At 46.8% G+C, this 19,488-nt stretch overlaps 1 protein-coding gene across 3 annotated transcripts in view; it reads left to right on the top strand.

Moving 5' to 3' along the window:
- The window catches only part of LOC147240056 (SRC kinase signaling inhibitor 1-like), a 79,966-nt gene that overhangs the window by 47,874 nt on the left and 12,604 nt on the right, over positions 1 to 19,488 (top strand). For all 3 annotated transcript variants that reach the window (XM_086194547.1, XM_086194548.1, XM_086194546.1), the window contains exons 4-15: positions 2,900 to 3,101; positions 4,036 to 4,165; positions 5,028 to 5,199; positions 8,297 to 9,213; positions 9,886 to 9,975; positions 10,536 to 10,576; positions 11,158 to 11,181; positions 13,083 to 13,243; positions 13,339 to 13,514; positions 13,904 to 14,034; positions 16,009 to 16,156; positions 18,870 to 19,194. In XM_086194547.1, coding sequence (XP_086050673.1) covers positions 2,900 to 3,101; positions 4,036 to 4,165; positions 5,028 to 5,199; positions 8,297 to 9,213; positions 9,886 to 9,975; positions 10,536 to 10,576; positions 11,158 to 11,181; positions 13,083 to 13,243; positions 13,339 to 13,514; positions 13,904 to 14,034; positions 16,009 to 16,156; positions 18,870 to 19,194 — 2,517 coding nt within the window. The remainder of the gene's footprint in view (positions 1 to 2,899; positions 3,102 to 4,035; positions 4,166 to 5,027; positions 5,200 to 8,296; positions 9,214 to 9,885; positions 9,976 to 10,535; positions 10,577 to 11,157; positions 11,182 to 13,082; positions 13,244 to 13,338; positions 13,515 to 13,903; positions 14,035 to 16,008; positions 16,157 to 18,869; positions 19,195 to 19,488) is intronic.

Raw genomic sequence — 19,488 nt, 5'->3', positions numbered from 1 at the left:
ATTTATTGACCTTCTGCTAAAACGTGCTTGCACTACTTTAACCTGGGTCCTCTCTTCTCTCTCAAAAATCACATGAAGGGAAAACTAGTTGGTAAAGGTCATCCATCTCTCCTCTTTCTCCTCCTCCTCTTCTTCTGTTCATCTCTCCTTTGTTTCTCTGCTTCTTTGCAAACCTCTTGTCGTCTCTTTGTCTTCACAGTTCACTCAACACCGTCTCAGTGATTCCTCAAAGCTACATTCAGTAACTTGACTCCTAAAGGCAGAAGGTGTTGAAGCACCCACCCGGAGCCTAAATCTAGTAACATATGAGAGCTCGCACGTCTAATCTACCAGGCTGTTCCCACATGTGGGATTTCAGTTTAAAACGCTCTGAAGAAGGAAAGCCAAGTGTTTTCTTTCCATCTTATCTTTTAATTTAGGAGAAATATGTCCTCTCCCTCAATTATGCCTCCGTGCTGGTGAACCTCTAAGGTCTGAGGCATTCTGTTTTCAGGCTGTTCTGCTGTGCGTCTCATTATATTCTAAGCGATATGTCTGTTACACCTTGAGGGAATTTCTTCAAATTTGGCTCAGATGTCCACCGAGACATGAGGATGAAATAAAAAGATTTTGGTGGTCGGAAGTCAAGGCGAGAGGCTAGTTTGTCCCCAATTGGAGATTGCCGATGTTGGCGGTTTCCCTCTCCTGGATTACCATGTGCTTTCTTCGTCACCTGTGGAGTCGCTTGCTGCTTCTTTGCTTCATTGGAGGGATGTTGCCAGTCGGAGGGGTTTTGCTTAAAAAAAAAACAGTAACCTATGTTTCAAAATCAGTTTAGAAACTCTGCAGTTAGCGTGTTCAGTGTGATATATTTAGAGCTGTCTGTCGGGGTCTTTCCGGCCCTCCAGGTCCTGTGGAAATGTTCAGGTCATTGTTGGCTCTGATTGGCATTTACGTTAGCCAATGGCGCTGAATGTGCACAACGCCCCCCAGCGTAGTCGAGCACCAGAATTTTTCGCCAGCAGAACTGACGACTTCTGTTTAGCTCTCTGCTAATGAAGATGGAGAAATAATTCATTCATGCCCTCCCTCAGACGTCACAAACGCATTGTGGTGGTGAATCGGGTCATTTCACAGCGGTTGTTTGAATCTCTAAACAGTTTATCGGCATTTGTTTTTTGTTGTTGTTGTTGTTTTCCTCAACGTTACATCGAGGGAAATACATTTTGTGTCCGTGGTGCGTCACGCCACGGATGGAGGAGGAACATTAAATTCCAAGAAAGCGTTTTAATTAGATGTAAAATAAACACATTCCCCTGAGTGCAGGATGAGTCATCAAATGCGAGTAGTTCTTTACAGGAAGAGAAAAGACAGGCATGTTGATGGAAACAACTCTGCTGATTTTCTTGCATTTATTTGGCATCTATCAAGAGATAAACGACACGGTGACGCAGGATTAAGACAGAACTTGTGGTCGTTGATTGGTCATCACCACACCGCTCCTTTTTGAGGAGGGAGAGGGAGGGGAAGCGGAGGCAGAAATGTTGGCTGCCACATTTCTGGAGCACCCAGCAGCAACCTAAAGTCAGCTGGAGCTCAGAAAATCTTTGTGAGTATCTGTGTTTTGAGCTTGAGTGAGCAGAGAACATGAGTTTGGAAGGAGAACATGGTGAAAATCATGTTCCCACATTAACGGATCATGCACTTGACTTAAGATAGCGAAAAAAGCCCCAAAAGAAAATAACCTGCAACAGATTGGACATGTGCATGCATTTGTGTCTGCAGTGCATTTAACCTTAATATTTATATGTCTTTTGACATGTGTTTCGCGCACGTTTACCACGCCTGCGTGCTCTCAACTTGTTGTCGCCTCCAGCAATCAGACCACATCCTTGCAGTTTTGGTGAGGACTGAGCGAAGCCCACAGAAGCATGAGGCGATGGGCTTCACAAGGCTCTGTGGGAGCTCATTACTGTAGTCTTTGGGCTGGAAAATGTCTGTCAGTGAGGATTCATTAATAGCCAACCTGCTGCAGCGGCTCCTGCTGGAGCTGTAATGAGAGGTCCTCCACAATGTGGCTTCCCCGAAGGTTCAGATTGGACCAGTGGAGAATCACAGGTAGAGACAGTGGAGATGGAGTTTGCTGTGGTCATTAGCATTGAAATATCTGTTCTTCATGGAGGAGCAGCGCGGCCCAGCGACCTCCTGAGTCGCTGCAGAGCGGCGTTAATTTATGGAGTCTGTCATCAGTTGTGGTTTATTGTTTTTATTCCAGGTGGATGTTGTGACCTTATTTGGACTCTGATGCTGGTTGGCTTGTTAATTTGATCCTCAGCCTCCTTCTCACGGCGCGTCTGATGCCAGACGGCGTTGTACCGGCTGCTGGGTTGATCTGTTGCATGTTTGCATCGGTTTTTGTTTTTTTTTCTGTGTGATGATACGTACATGGACATTTATTGACTTTATTCTGAAAAGACAATATTTGCATGAAGGAGCTGCTTATAGAACATTCGTTACCTTTCCTGTTAGCATGCTGCAGAGTACTGTAGAGTTTGGAATCGACAAAGACCTGAAGATATGGCACAAATTCATCTCAGTACACTGCGATGTGATACTGTATCAGTACACAGTGGTTATTTTTCTGTATTCATTTCATCTCAGTGTGAGTCTCTGCATGTTTGTGTCATTTGCTGGAAGTGTTTTTCTTCTCCTCACTAAACAAACCGAACCAGATGCTTGTTGAAGCCTTGCACCTTCCACATCTGAGGTTCCTTCAGGAACATGATGGGATGTTCTAGAATAAACTCAAACACTCTAATCAGCCCATATAAATGCAGTACAATTACTCTGTTGCCATCTTAGCAGAAGTGCTGCTTCCTCTCTCCTGTCTCCCTCTGACTTGTGCTCTCGTGCCTCGCAGACTCGTACTCCACGTGTGACACGACTCAGCCCACCACAGCCGGCGCTCGCCGACCAGGCCAGCAGGGTGTCCTTTGCGTCAGCTGAGAATCTGGAAACCATGTCGGAGCCTGATATCCCCATCGGCTTCAACCGCATGAACCGGCTCCGCCAGAGCCTGCCGCTGGCCCGCTCATCCAGCCAGGCCAAGCTGCGGGCGCCAGGTCAGAACCTTCAAACCCAAACTCCTGATTTCTGCTCGATTGTTGGCATGTGTTAATGTTATGTGTGTGTGACAGGACAATTAAATTAAATGACAGGAGTAGAGCTTATTCACAGGCATTTCTGTAATCACGCTGATTCAAAGCCAGTATTGATCAATAGTAACTCCCTCCATCAACCAAATTATTGGCCGCTCGGGTGGTGCGGCGTTCTGTTCTGGGGCCTCACAACATCGGGGTTACCAGCTCAAATCCTGGTCTCACATCTGATCCATCTGGTGTCGAAGCCTTCGCGCTGACACTGTTGGCTCGTGTCTGCGGGTGTGAAACTGCAAAACATTTCGTATTATTATTGTTATTTTTATTATTAATAATTTGTGCGTATTCCTGTGAATTTGATTGACACCAGCTAAAAAATGTCCTGGTTGTCTCACTAAAAACAACCGTTTTTATCCGTCTCTGGAGGTCTCACTCCTGGCCCCTCCTGCCTCTCAGCAGCCTGCAGTGGTGTAGCCCCTCCTCTGGTTGGTCGGGTCGGGGGGGGTGGGTAGCGTGATCAGGCAACCTGCTGAGGCGTCTGGTGACTCCATGTGTATCGGAGGAAGCGTGTAGTTGCATTCAGCTCTCCTCGGATCAGTGGAGGGAGCAGAGCAACGGAGAAAAAGGATTTACACAACGAAAACGCATCAGTGTGTAAGAATGAAAGAGTCTTACCACGGGGGTGGGGGGGTCAGGGTTTGATGCGGGGCTGGTGGGCGGGTTTAAATGATCGTCAAGTTCCTTGTCAGCGAAGTTGAGCTAACGAATATGTAGAGGTGAAAAATGCAAATTGTACCTTCGCTCTCTGCCTTCATCCTTGACACCTCCCCCCCCATCACCCCTCCCCCCTCAACCCCCATGGATCTCCCTCATTGCTCCTCCTCATCCATAAATGCAGGGATCTTGTTCCTCCAGCTTGGGGAGGAGACTCGCAGGGTGCACCTGACCCACGAGCTGACCAGCCTGGACACTCTGAGAGCCCTCATCGTGCACATGTTCCCCCAGAGGCTCACCATGGCCATGCTCAGGTGCACAGGACCCCCCCCCCCACACACACACACACCCACGCACGCACACACACACTCACACACACACACCCCTACCCCTCCATCAACACTGCATTAATGAGTCATTCAGTTCGTCTTTAGATTACTGGTCTAGTTTGATCATGATCCTGAACCAGCAGCCTGAGACCACATCCCTAAAAACTCTTGGACTTCTGCTGAAATCCTGCTAGCTTCTGTTCTAAAGAGCTAAATATTAGAAAGACTTCTGTGAGGACATTTTTTTAGTTCTGATTTATTTTAAGTGGAAGAGAATGCGGGCCACGTGTGCCTTTGTGCCTTTTTGGGAAAATGAATTAATTAAATACTTGATAAATAAATGAGTGAATAAATAAAAATCCTTGAACTTTTGAGAATTCTGACTCTTTGTCTCAGAATTTTGACTGTTTGAATTATTTTTACTTGTCAAGTAAAACTTAAAAAAGATCCCATGTGGCCTTGATTCTCCATATTAATGATCCTTGAATTATTTCTGGGTTTTTTTATGTGCTTGAATTTGTACACTAAAGAGCAGAACCGCCCAAATAGAAAATAAGTTGACACACAGACTTTAGATATGAAAACACAAAGTTTCACAAACCAAAAGTTTGTTCTGTGCAGCACCTTTGAAGGTCCTCTGCATTATCAACACGTAGGGTTCCATGATCAGCGAGGAACTGATGATGAGTTCAGGATCAGATCATGATTACGACACCTCAAAGACCTGAAGATCTTGCGGTTGTTGTCTTTACATGCACGTGAATCACTGGCGTGTTTGCGGTTATTACACAGTCTTTTTGTGAACTATTTATCGGTGTTGCGTTTCTTTCTTGGTGGTGACGTCCAGGTCTCCCAGCACGGCTCTGCTGATCAAAGACGAGACTCGTAATGTCTTTTACGAGCTGGAGGACCCGCGAGACGTTCAGGACCGCTGCGTCATTAAGATTTACTGCAAAGAACCAGTTTACGGCACCTACCCTGGACACCATAACCCTCACCTGGCTAACGGGGACCTGCGGGTGAGTCTTCCTCATGTAGACAAACGGCACCACACGTCCCCAGAGAGGAACGACTGAGACGTTAAACAGTGTTTGTGATGATTAGCGTTGTATTGTTACCGTGCCAAACTGTAAAGCGACGCCAGGAGAGCGATGCTGCTTCAGTCACCTTTTCCTTCATTAGTGATTCATTCTCTGTGCAGCTGCTTTATGACTCATTCTTTAGGGGGCGAGACGAACGCTCGTCTCTCTCTGGCTGCAGCAGATAGCAGCAAACCGTATCATTGTGTAATTCCCTTTGAAAATGTTCCCCCCACACAAGCATCCATCTCCCTTGATTTTCTCTGTTTACAAACACTAGTTTACATTACATAATGTGTCCGAGCAGAAGTTACTTTCATCCAGTCGGGGGTGGGGGTTTCTGGGCCCGGAGCCAGCCCTTCACAATGCTGCTGACCAGGCTGGGTGAGGTGATGGAGTGTGGAGCGGTGCAGCTGAGGACTGGGTCGCCCGGGCACTCTCTGCTGTAGTAGTAGAAGTTATCGGTGGGGGAGGATAGACTGCAGACGGCAGTGACCTGCAGTCAGAGGAGCCACAGGTTCAGCCGCCAACGCTCGGAGCATCATCGGAAACATCCCCGCAATCTCCATGTACATTTTCCTCCTCAAAAAAACCTAGATCGCCTGGATCAATAATCCAGAGCAGCATCTGCACCTTCCTCGGGAGCTCCATCCTTCTCCATGCAGGATAAAATCACTATATCGTGACATCTACCAGTCTGGATGATGTATCTTTAAAATGTTGTCATCGGTCCAGCGTTGCTCAAGCCTACGTGCTCATCATCAGTAATGATGGAATAATGTGCTAAACACATGATTCATAGCCTTTTCTTTGTTGTGTAATTAAACAAATGTGGGGTTTTTTCAGAAAGTGCATCATCATATTACATCGACACCTGTAGATACCACAGTCGTCTCACTAATTAAGAGTGCTCAACGGTGTTTTAATTTTTTAATAATTTAATGAATAAAGTAAAGCTTTTCAGGGATGTCAGCCATTAAAAATCTGTCTCCTGGACTTCATTAAAACAAAAAGTCCTGCTAGTAGCGCAACGCAGCTAACGGCCTGGAACAGTTTGATCCAGAGTCGCTCCAAAAGTTGAACCATTTGTAAAATAAAAGAACTTATAGTGAATTGCTGGATTGGCTTTATTGCACTTCCAACAACAGCATTCATAATTAACCCCTCCCTCCTGAATTTTGAGGGGGAAGTCGTCCTTTTACCCCCCCATGAATGAACAGAAGTGCAACATTCTGAGCTCCTGCAGCAGCAGAATGGCTCCTCAAACACGCCGTTGTTTCAGGCGACAATGCGATGAAACTCCAACCAAAATTGATGCTAGCATGTTCACACTTGTGCCCCATGGTTATTACCTACCCATTGGCCTTGGTTACCATGGTGAGATAGAAGGCTGTGACTGTTGCCTACCTCAGCTGGATAATTGGGCTTCATAGAGAAGACGATTTACTGAGTAAAAACAAGCATTGATCTTTCGGGAGGAAGGAGGCAGGAGTGTCTTTAATCATAAGGGCTTTAGCATCAGTGCTACCTGGATCATCCGAGCCCGAGCCTCAACAGATGCATCTCCATTCATCATCAGGCAGCTGCTGATCAAACAAATATGGCATCAGCCTGATTAGCGTGATTACTGATGCTTCATGCGTTTTGGTAGCAGCCGGAGCAAAATAAACCCCGCCTCCCCAATGTCATTCAGTTTCTCCATGTTTTCTGAGACCTCGCATTTCTGTTGCTGTCTAATTACACTGTGATTATGGAAATGAGAAAGCGGTAATTTAAAGTGTTAGAGAATGCCGCTTTTATGGAATAAAATGCATTATTAACTGGATAAATCACATTACATAAACGTACGCGGCGCACGCTGGGAGACAAATCTGCATGCTAAACAGCTGAATGAGGCGAGCGACAGCAGGACAGTTTTGACACTTTTTTTTTGCAGCTGTCAATCAAACATCCCTGAGGTGTTTTGCTTGTGTGCTTGTGCGCGCACGTGTGTATGATTGCCTTTTTTGCTCTCCTACCTGCCGATGTGAGACTCAGTCACTGATGTTCTGGTCGTCTGGATCTCGCAGCGTTCACAGCCACCTTGAGTTTCATGTGTCAGGTCCTCCACCATCCAGGACAAGTGTGAGCTTATTGGGCGGCAGCCAGCAGAGCCGAGCTGATTGCAGTCTACAAAAGCACGACCAGGATTACCGAAGTCCGGGTCAGGGCTCAGATAAAGGATGAGATTGATTGCCGCCAGTTTTAAATGGCGCAGAGGGAGGAAGCTCGTAGGCAGTTTACTTGCGATAGGGACTTGAGGGGATCTCTGGGTGGAATTAAATGTCTCAATGTCCTCAGCACCATTAAAAGATGGTGTCACTATGTGGCTGTTGCTAAGATACAAGATGGAGGATGATGGCGCTAGAGTCATTACTCCACCGCGAGGCTGCCCACAGGGTGCCGTTGCACGAGGCCGAGGGTTCATTATGTAGAGAGATTGTTCTTTCACCTTCGCCGGCAGACAGCTTTGTGTGTCGTAAGCAATTACAGTGTTGTCTTCTGTTGTGTTTCCTCTGCCGCCGCCGCCGTTCTGCTTTGTTTTGCCTTTCACGGTGACATTTGGAACGGATGCCAAAAAAGATAATCCCTTCACGCTCGGTCTGTCAATACGCTATCAAGTGCAACTTAAGGAGCACTAAAGGAGCAATTTAGAGTATTTCCTGTCACTCCTGAAGTAGCTTCGGTGAATTGCTGAAGAGTGTTTCAGTGAACGGCTCGGCTCTTTATGACATAAAAAACTTGACTAGTCGCTGCTCCTTCTGTCTTTGAAAAATGTAAATTCAATGAAATTAAATCAGATGAAGGCTTGAAGGTAAAAGCCTGAAAGTCGACCAGAAACGCAAAGTATGAGACAACATAATGTTCAGTGTGAAATACTGGGGAATCAATGAGGGAACCACGGAGAAGCTAACTTCCTGTTGGGCTATACAAATACTTTGTTCACCTAGTAATCTACACAGGCCCTGTTCTGGATCTCTTTCTCTCCTTCTCTTAGAGGGAGATGGTGTACGCCCCCCAGGACTCTCCACCTAATCGCCGCCTCAGCAACCCACCCATGTCTTCCCAGCATTCATCCTCCTCCGCTTCGCCTCCCCAGGGCTCACCGTCTCGCGCCCGCCTCCTCTACAGTGGTGGCAGGCCTTCCTCCTATGCTGGGCCGCCCCACCACACCCACTCCCTGCCACACCCGCACTCCCAGTCCCACCACTCCTCCCCCCACCAGCAGCCACAGCTCCATCAGCCTCATCACAACCAGCCGGCCTTTTGCGCCTCCTCCAGCGCCATCCTGGAGCGCAGGGATGTGAAGCCCGATGACGAGGTGGGAGGATCCAGGAGCATGGTGCTGCTGCGGGGCGACGAGCGTGGGGGAGGGGGGATCTATGCGGACCCCTACTCTCTGGGAGCAGAGACAAATCGGCTGAGTCTCGCCGGTGGGCCTCACTCGCCTCTTCCAGCCCGAGCAGACCCCTACGGCTCCCTCTACCGGCGCGGAGGCGGAGCTGGAGGAGGAGCAGGGTCGGTGCGTTCACTCACGTCCTATTCAGCAGCCGCAATTCAAGGCGAGCTGATGGAAAGTGGAACGCTCTACAGACCAGGAGGGCCACTGTATAATGACGCCTACGCTGCATCCATGTTAGCCATGGGGCTGCGGGTGCCACCCCCATCCTCCCCACAGAAGATACCTGAGATGAGGGATTCCTACACGGGCACCATGCCTGCCCGGGGCTCCCCTGGGAGGCAGAGTTTACGCCGAGACTCCGTGACCTCTTCTGTGTTTGGGGAGAGTCCCAAGGCCAGGGGCCAGGGCTCGGGGCTGGGTCTCACATCAGAGCAGCTCTGCTTGATGGCCGGCGAGGGTGGGGGCTCTGGAGGCTTCGGGTCCCCTCTTCTAGGGAACGAGACTGAAACCAGGTATGATGGTCTGACCTGGCAGCTCATTGTGCTGGCGAACATTCACATGATTGCACATGAACACTGTACATTTGTAGAAATATTTACAGTAAAGGTACGATAATAACAGTCATGAAGCCTGACTTATCTCAAAGTGTATTTTACCTGTCAGGTATGCACTAATAGGAGTCTTGAGCTCACAAAGATGTTTTTCCCTCTTGTTTTACTTCTTTGTGGCTCCAGAATACAGAAAAAAAACAGCCACGTATATTTAGCTTGATGCTAACGGAGACTGATGGCTAACGACTGCAAAACTGTCCAAAAACGTCCGTTAACGATCTTTCAAGTGCTTCGTCTTGTTCACATCTTCTCTATCCAGCCGTGTGCTCACAGACTTGCATGAACAATTTGTCTCAACTGAAGGCGCCAGCTGGTCCTGCTCCTTCCCAGTAGCGCCGAGCTGGAAGTGTTGAGTTTCAGCTAAAACGATGTCTTAATCATTAGCAGCTCCATTAAGACTGTAAATGAAATCGTTGATGAACTGTTCAACCAATGGAAAAGGATCCAAGTTCCTCTGTTTCACCCACAGGTTTAGCAAGAAAGGTGCAAAGTTATGGCAGTGATTTGATTCTTGTAGGAAAGTAAGAGTTATGATTACTTGACAAAAACTGTACTCTTGCGGTGTGACCCCAGGGAGCGTATGGAGGCGATGGAGAAGCAGATCGCCAGCCTGACAGGGCTGCTGCAGCGAGTTCTGAGCAGAGCGCCAGAGGCCGAAAGCCCGTAAGACACTCATGTTTATACTTCTGTCTTTGTGAGGACCTTCCCTGTAACCTGAACCGGAACCGTCATGGCTGAACCCCTGAAACCAGAGGCAGGTAGAGACCTAGAAAATGATGGATCTTAACCATCCAGACTCATGACCTGTTTCCACCAAAAGAAGAGTCTTTACCTGAGGGATCGTAGGTGGAAGTCTGGACCTGTGTCATAAAAATCAATCACTCATCTGAACGTTCTGTTTACTTCTCCGTCTCCATAGCAAAGCCTTTTGTGTTTGGCCTTATTTTTAGCCGTTCACAGCCTATATATAGACTTCATCTCCTCACCGCCTCTCATGCTGATATGAAACACAGTTTGGATCAGAAAGCTTCTCTGAGGTGAAGGTCGTTCAGTCTGCACTCCGAAATTGTTGTGTAATGTAGAACGTGATGGATGAGTGAATGAAAACCTGATTTCAGCAGCAAGCAGCACATATTTTTTCCACGGTGTATCGATAGCTTCCCAGTGGCTGAGTGAGTCGATTGTGTGCTCTGACTTTAAGTAATCTAACTTTTCCCCTCCAGGGAGAAGATGGAGTCGGCCAGCGATTGCTCAGGAACTGACAGTAAGTGCTCGCCAACCTCCCCAAAAAGGACAAATCTGCTGTCACCGCCTGTCACTGCTCTCCACTGCTGCCTTGTTGATGGCCTCTTCCTCTCACACAGATGCTGCAATTTCATTTTCTCTGCGTAATTCTGAAGGTATTGAGGGCTGAAACTGCCAGAATTTGAAAAAAAAATTAAAAAGACGAGTTAATTAGCCAAAAGCTGAATAAAATGACACACCGCTGAAATGAAATGTACATCAGCAAGGTAATTCATGGGCTCAGTGGAAAAACATAGATGAATGAATGAATTAAATGATGATGTCTTTGAAAATGAAATGAAATTCATGCCAAGGTGAATAAATACAGAAGCAAGAGAAAGGAACATGAATTTATGCCATATTTTAACAGATTAAGTGCCACATTTATTTATAATTTTTATTTGGTGCATTTGTTGAGTCACTAATTTATTTTTGATGTTGGCAGCTTCAGTCCTCCGTACTCAGGTGCCTTACATGTGATTGTAATGGCTGATAAGCTTCTTCGTACTGTACGTGCCGGCTTTTGCTGTGTATAACCGCTGCTCATGCTTCTTGTTTTAGCTGGACGCACTAAAAAAAAGAAAGGTAGCTATGTGTTCCTGACACGTGTTCCCTCGTCTTACCCTCTGTAGTCCCTGTTTGGACCCCTCCTAGCCTCACAAAACATGTCGTCTGTGTGTCGTCCTGAACCACCTACCTTTGTCTTAGCTGGTTCCATTCATGTTTCCTGTTCTGAGTCAGAAACCAAATTGAGTTGCAGTGTCAGAGAGAATCAGGAGTTCTGTTTCTGCGGTGTGGGACCCAGGCTCCCCCCAAATGTGGGCGCCCTGTTGGCTCTTTAGGAAGATCATTTACCGGGTGATCAAAACTGCATAAAACCAAAACTAGTCCTGCTGTGTTGACTTGGAGACAAATGCAGAAATGTCGCATCTGAGCTGCGATGTTGGTGTTTATGTGCAAGTGTTGTGGTTGCTGCACGAGGTCCCCATGAATGAATCACGATGTTTAAAAATCCCACAGAATTGACCAAGATCTTCCTTGTGTCTGCCACATCTCCACATAGATCTTGTCGATGCTGCGACTCGTGTTACAAAACCTCTCCCTGCATCGCTGAGTCGTGTTACCAACACCATGGATGTTCATGCGACTTTTTCCCTGTTAAAAACTTATTTCAATTGTTATGACATCATGTGTGTGTGTGACATCACACCGTGTGACGCATAGATGTTCATTTGTGTTGGTCATAAAGTTAAACAACTTCCCAGATTCTCCCTTTGACTGTAGAAGCTGTGACGTCAGCATTTTCCACTTCCCCATCTCTCTCTCCTGTTCAGATCTGTCAGATACTCATCTGTCTGCCTGCCAGAATGATGAAAGTCTATTTTCCTCCATCGGTAAAAGCTCTCTTATCTTTGCGGACGGTCTTTGTGCTCGCAGTTAAAATCAGGACATTTCCTCTAACTCCTCTAAACCGGCAAGACAGCAGAAAGATGTTCTGGGAACAATGACGGCAGAGGCCTTTTGTGTCTTACAGTACGAAGCGTGCACACTGCAGCCAAACGGCCATCTTGCTTTTTATTTTACCCTTTGTGATAAAAAATGCCCAAAAAGGACCAAATAAAACCCCCTAATAATAAAAATGGTTTCTTTGTATTTTCATATCAAAGCCAAGCATTTTTTCGAAGGATAAAACAGAATATGATGCGGTCTCGACCAGAAATACCATGACATCCACCTGTCGCGCACTTCCAGTTGCGTATCTGGCGTAGGACTTCACCACTCTTCATAGTCTTAACCCTCAATGCAACTCGGTGGAACGACTATGTGTCTGGATTGTCTTCTGTCCTTCTCCCTTTGTCTTGGTCTGCATGATGTGTGTGACCCCACACCTCCTAGACCGTATTCACTTGGGGGCCACGGTCCTCTGATGAGCTAGAATAATGTCATACGTGCTGAGTTCCAGGCGGCCGATAATCTGAAGATCGTGATCTGACTCAGCATTGGTTGATCAGTTGTTCTGATGAATCAATAACATTTCATCAGACCCTCTGTGTTTATATGAGGTATAAACATTGTCCAGCGTTCTTGAGCGTGACATCAGGGAACGCCGCCACCATGTGAAGATGGTCTGTTCCAGTCAGAGATCAGTGTTCAGTGTCATTTACACAGATGATTAAACATTTGGGGAGATTATTGGATTTAGTGAAAAATGCTCTTTTCACGACTGACCCCCCCCCCCTTTTTTTTTTTGTTAAGTCAATGACCCTTGACCCTCAGCATGGAATGAACTTGCCCTTTAATACTATCCACAAATCCGGTCAGTGAGATTGTTTTTAATGGAAGGACCTTTGAGGGACCAGGCTTTGAGGATGTGGGGAGAAGCTTGAAGTCTTGCAGGGTTGATTTGCTGACAGTGTTTTGAGACGATCTCTATCAGCTACTCAAAATAAAGCTCCGCCTTCTTAAATCCTCTTTCTGATGGGCAGCTTTGACGCCATCCGCTCCCTTGGCACTGATGCCACCTCCGCCGTCCATGGCCAGCCAGCCGGTGACGGTGTCCCGTCTGCAGATGCAGCTCCACCTACAAGGCCTGCAGCAGAACACAAACGCTCTGCGCAAACAGCTCTCTCAGCTGCGCAACATGCAGGTGTGTACAGCTACTGGGAGTGCGGCTGCTTATCTGTGTAAAGAGTGTCGATGTAGATGAACGCCGGCTAATAACCATGTGACTTGACCTCCCAGCTGGAGAACCAGGACTCGGTCTTGTCCCTCCTGAGGCAGACTGAGTCAGAGCTGAGCCTCATGATGCTAGATGCCATGCGCACCCAGGAAGACCCGCTCCAGAGACAGCGCCTCCTAGTGGAGGAGGAGCGACTCAAGTACCTCAACCAGGAGGAGCTGCTCATCCAGCAGCTGCAGTGAGTTCCACTGACTTATTCACCTAATACAAGATGGTAGTTTGTTGTGTTGCAGGAGAACACAGCGACAGTCGGACCTCTCACAGTGAACATGAGAACCACAAACACAGGAACCAAGGAGGACAAGCGCAGTACCCAAGATGTTCATTATTACTCTTAGTTTGAATCCCATTTTAATTTAAAATGATCCGCACAGCTCCTAGCAACATGAAATGTGTAGCTTTTGGTTAAATGAAACACAAGGAGTTTATATAAAAGGATATTAAGAGTGACGCGGCAACAAGATGCGCTGTCATGGTGATTTGAACTCATTGTAAGAGTCCTGTTGACCAGTCGGCTCATTCGGCCAGAGCTACCTGTTGTATAATTCACCATCTGGTTGTCCGCAGTGACCTGGAGAAATCGGTGGAGGAGCTGCAGAGGAACTCGTCCGTCAACCACGGCATGGTGACGGAGCAGGACGTGGAGCAGAAGAGCAAAGAGCTGAGGATGCTGGGAGAAACACTCACGGAGCTGAAAAGTAAGAGTTCTGTTGAGGGCCACCAGATGTGTGTGTGGGGAGATTCACTGTGTTTAGATGACACAGAATAAACGTGAAAAAAGAAAAAACATCCTGCACAGCCAAAAAGAAAAGTCCAAGTCCAGAATCGTTTTAGTTTGTTCAGTTGAAGGGAATTCCCTCCAGGTGTTCTTGCAAGAACAGCACAGGTATCAAATACCTGTGAGGTCACACTGGCCTTCATCTCCTCAGTTCATCCTTGTGTCCCAGTGGACGTCTCTGCCGAGTCTGAAGGGCGTCCACAAGAACCAGACAGATGGACAACCTGAAAACACGATGCCTCTGGCCTGCAGCTGTGGAGGCGTGAAAATGCATGAAAAGAGTAGAATCAATGACAATATGATCCAATTTCAGATCAAAGTGTTTGATATAAATATTACTTTACACCTTAGCAGTGTTGTTTTTCCGCTACTCATCATTTGTGTGATTTTATTTTCTCTCTAAACGCTGCCATCGCTCACCTCACCACTGAGGGAAAGTCACAGGAAGATGTTTTCTCAATGCCAAACAAATCTATTTTCTAAGGAAACAGAAGCTAGCCGCCCACACCAGACACAATAAACATCTAAAGTGCAGTTTTTCTTCTCAAGTTCTTTCTTTCACAGTTACGTACATTACTGGTCACCTTGATAGCTACACACACAAGATTAAGCATGTTGTATGTGGTTTTGACCTTCAAAGACGTAATACTAGACCTGTACTGGTTCAACTGGTTCATCAAGATGCAGTCTGATCTTGTCAGAAGCAACCAACACAATCTCTGGTCCTCTGAGCCGCCGGTGGAGCTGCAGGTCAGTTCAGGCGCCATCAAGGTGACGTCGGGAGAATCCGATGAACATTCAGGAATCTTCTTTGACTTCAAGTGATGTTAATGATGTTGTGGTCTGAGCCGCCCGACCTGCTGCTCAGACCTCTTTATTAGCAGACAGTCCGAAGCTTTGAGGAGCTTCGGCTGGTTGGAGGTGCAGGAGTCTGATCAGATCATTCCAGCTGCGACTCACCGATCTGACCGTGACTCTGGAGCCCCAGATGGAGCCCGTCAGTAGCGAAGCGTACAATATTCAAATGAACCAAACCAAAAAAAGGAAATTATGGTTGTGCAGACACGATGGCGAGAACATGTGAACCTTTTGGCCGCCAGTGACCGGTTAAGTTAGCATTTCCATGGTAACAGCATGTTCCACCAATCAGAGATGTGACTGATACACAGTAGGATTGTGGGTTGTGTAGTTATTGTCCATCAGGTTGTGAATAAAACCAGTTGTTCTTAAAAAGAAAGTTGATATTCTTTGAGCTTGAGGCAGATACCATCGTTTTTACCGCTGGCTGGTGCTGACTCGACCTCGGATGGCTGATAATGAAAGTGATTTCACTTCCAGAACCAAGGTGGGCGGTCGCTATTGGGTTCTGCTTATACCTGGAGATAGTAATATGTGGTCAAGTACTTTCTGATATCAGTACTATCTCAAAGAAACCTGTTTTAATATCGGGTGCAAAGGGGAGCCGATGCAGAGGGAAGGCTCCCTGCTAGCGGAGGTGTTCTGCGGTCGTGTTCCTGGCACAGGGCTGAAATGCACCGGTTGGTGAGGAGAGGATTACAGCAGTGCAACCTGCTGGATATGGAAGTCTGGATTAGCTGTCACTCCCAGAGAGAAATGGCTTCTCCTCAGCTGTGTTTATTTAGATGATCGACCCCCAGCTGACGGAAGCCTTCCCTGTATGACAGGAAAATCCAGCCTTCAAATATCTGCAACAGAAGCAGCCTCGTCCCCCCTTTATGGCTTCGCTCCTATAATCTCCCCCGTCTTTATCTCCCTCGCTCTCCGCCTCCGCTCTCCCACACATCAACAACGCTTCTCTCCCACGCGCCGCGTCCTCTATTCATCTGTCCTTCTTCTGCCAGCCTGATCCCTCTTCTGTCCCCCTCCCGTGCAGACCAGTTCCCCAGCCTGCAGAGCAAGATGCGGGTGGTGCTGCGGGTGGAGGTGGAGGCTGTGAAGTTCCTGAAGGAGGAGCCTCACCGCCTGGATGCCCTACTGAAGCGCTGCAACACCATGAGTGATGCCCTCAGCACGCTGCGCAGGTAGACATATCAAACACACCTCGCACGACACTTCCTGATTAAAGCAGGTCACATGATCCTCCTGCTGAGACACGTAGCAGCTTGACTTGATGTTCTGGTTTTCTGCTGTTTGACTCAAGACTGCAACATTCAGTCTTGGTGCATTTACACTTAAAAACTGGAGAGGTCAACTATTGTATCAAAAACGGGTCTTGTAGAACCAGAATACAATCTGAATCACTTCCGGAAGCCAAAATGTGAAAACACCTCACACAGACGTGAAGGGAGTTTGATGGAAATGTGCTGTTGACGTCCAGAAAAACGCCGGTGACGGCAGGCTTCAGGGTCTCCGGTGAGACCCCACCACCTCCGAAGGTTCATCAGTTCTTACTTGTAATGTGACCCACAGTCTCCACCAGGTTTCCTCAAAGCCTGTTAATCTTAGAGATACTCCAACAAACGCCAGTGATCACATGACCTCAGAGGCTGTAATTAAGGTCCTCATCAATGTCCAGGTTGAAAAATACTGGAAATCCATTTGAATTCCAGTTTAGACACAAAAACAATTCTTGCATTGAAAACAAAAAAAAAGAAATTTAAGCATGTTGTCAACAACAGCCTTCATTTTCATATTTATGTGAAATAAAAACACCTTTGAATAGAAAGGAACAATTCTCCTACAAAGGAGGTTTTATGTTAAAGAAGCGAATCTTTAGTTCTTCAGATTCCAGTTTTCTTGGCTAAAAATGATTGATGCTACGTTTATTCTCCAGCAGTCCATCAAACGCTAAATAATCATCTGAAGGTGCTTGAAATAAAAATGACTGTACATGCTGAGAGATAACATCAGAGGACTCATCCATTTTAATGCGGCGCTGCAGCTGATAGAGAGACATGCTGGTCATCAGACAGCCTCCCGGGAGACGCCATTATTTAATTAAAGAAGATCGTTAATTAGAGGAGCAGACCTCCGTCAAGGGCCCACTCTTCAATATTCTGATTCTTATTCGTCAAATCTCATTTATGGAGCAGAGCAGTAGTCCACCCTAAAGCCGAGAAATAAGTTCTGATAGGAGAAAGTCGGGTTCCCCGGTCTCCAGGTCAGTGACTTGAGAGCAGGTGTGTGGTTCCCAGCAGCTGAGAGTATCAGCAGGTTCAGTTCTACATCAGATCCACCAGTAAACACCAGACTGGTGGATGGTGGAGGTTCAGTTCTACATCAGATCCACCAGTAAACACCAGACTGGTGGATGGTGGAGGTTCAGTTCTACCTCAGATCCACCAGTAAACACCAGACTGTGGATGGTGGAGGTTCAGTTCTACATCAGATCCACCAGTCAACACTAGACTGGTGGATGGTGGAGGTTCAGTTCTACATCATATCCACCAGTAAACACCAGACTGGTGGATGGTGGAGGTTCAGTTCTACATCAGATCCACCAGTAAACACCAGACTGGTGGATGGTGGAGGTTCAGTTCTACATCAGATCCACCAGTAAACACCAGACCGGTGGATGGTGGAGGTTCAGTTCTACCTCAGATCCACCAGTAAACACCAGACTGTGGATGTTGGAGGTTCAGTTCTACATCATATCTACCAGTGAACACCAGACCGGTGGATGGTGGAGGTTCAGTTCTACATCAGAGCCACCAGTGAACACCAGACCGGTGGATGGTGGAGGTTCAGTTCTACATCAGATCCACCAGTGAACACCAGACCGGTGGATGGTGGAGGTTCAGTTCTACATCAGATCCACCAGTAAACACCAGACTGGTGGATGTTGGAGGTTCAGTTCTACATCAGATCCACCAGTAAACACCAGACTGGTGGATGGTGGAGGTTCAGTTCTACTTCAGATCCACCAGTAAACACCAGACTGTGGATGTTGGAGGTTCAGTTCTACATCAGATCCACCAGTCAACACTAGACTGGTGGATGGTGGAGGTTCAGTTCTACATCAGATCCACCAGTAAACACCAGACTGGTGGGTTTTGGAGGTTCAGTTCTACATCAGATCCACCAGTAAACACCAGACTGGTGGGTTTTGGAGGTTCAGTTCTACATCAGATCCACCAGTAAACACCAGACTGGTGGATGGTGGAGGTTCAGTTCTACATCAGATCCACCAGTAAACACCAGACTGGTGGATGTTGGAGTGGTTGAGTCTTCAAAACCTGGGTTGCTAACAAGAGTCTAGAGGAGCCTACAGAGGTCATGGAGGTCATTAAAGGTCATCAGGGGAAACACAAGAAGCCTGAAGCTCAGTGGTGGTGACCTTGAAGTCATGTGACCCTGGTGTCGCTCCTTCCTAGGCTAACGTTAGCTTAGCACTGCTAACGTAGCATCCAGGCTTCCAGCATCATCAGAGGGTTAATTAGTGAAGATGATCCTGATGAACTGAACCTGGAAGATCATCAACCTTTGTTCACCAGAGCTGATTTACTGATTCAACCACCACAATCACATGGAGCAAACACACCTCATCCCTGACATGATCACTTCCTGTTGGACTACAAACAAGCCTCATCACTGACATGTTAATCTTGTTGGACTACAAAATTACCTCATTGATATGATCACAAATCTTTAAATGCTTTAACTTTTTCTCATCTAGATCCAAAGACCAAACAAATAAATGATTGATGGTTAAAAGTTCTCATCACCTAACTTGTAGTTTCCTGATGGATTCTCTAACCCGGCCAGGACCTTCATGGTGTCCTGTGTGTATTGTAGTCTTTTGTCTCCCTCCTACATGTACAGACAAGTCACTGAGGGCATGTGGAAGGGTCCTGACGACGTCTCCAGCCAATCACAGAAGAGAATGGAGGACATGAGCCGCAGCTCTGACCTGAATATCCTGAACAGCCCTCCGCTCAGCCTCACAGACCTGAGCACCAGCGCCGGCCTGGCCAACTGGATGCCTGCGAACGCCAACGACACCGACGCCTCGGGGCCTGAGCAGGACACCCAGCCTCCGATGACCTTCAGGAACCGGGTTCTCGATGAGCTGCCAAGTCGGCGTCCTGCTGATAAGTCTGTGTCAGCTGAAGTCAGACTGGTAATTAGCTGATGATTTAGGATTTCAACTATGAACGAAATAATAAAAAATTTACTTTCGTGTAAATATTTTTGGGGTACATTTTTACTTACTTTTTTAAATTTTCTGGTGTAAGTATGCTAGACAAGTATTGCCATTTTTTCTCAATTAGTAATTTTTTGCAATAAACACAAATGTTAGTGTATTTACATTTAATTCATTTACTTATTTATTCATTCAATTTGCCAGTAAGTATTTTTTTGTTGTTGTCAAATCTTTAGTAGCTTCATAATTAATTAATGTTGCTATTTTCTC

Source organism: Aulostomus chinensis, chromosome 23 (genome assembly GCF_037954235.1).
Source record: "Aulostomus chinensis isolate RoL2024-O1b breed Wild chromosome 23, RoL_Achi_v1.0, whole genome shotgun sequence".
NCBI classification, from domain to species: domain Eukaryota; kingdom Metazoa; phylum Chordata; class Actinopteri; order Syngnathiformes; family Aulostomidae; genus Aulostomus; species Aulostomus chinensis.
Note: the sequence above shows the minus strand (reverse complement) of the source record. Positions and strands in the feature narration are given on the sequence as shown.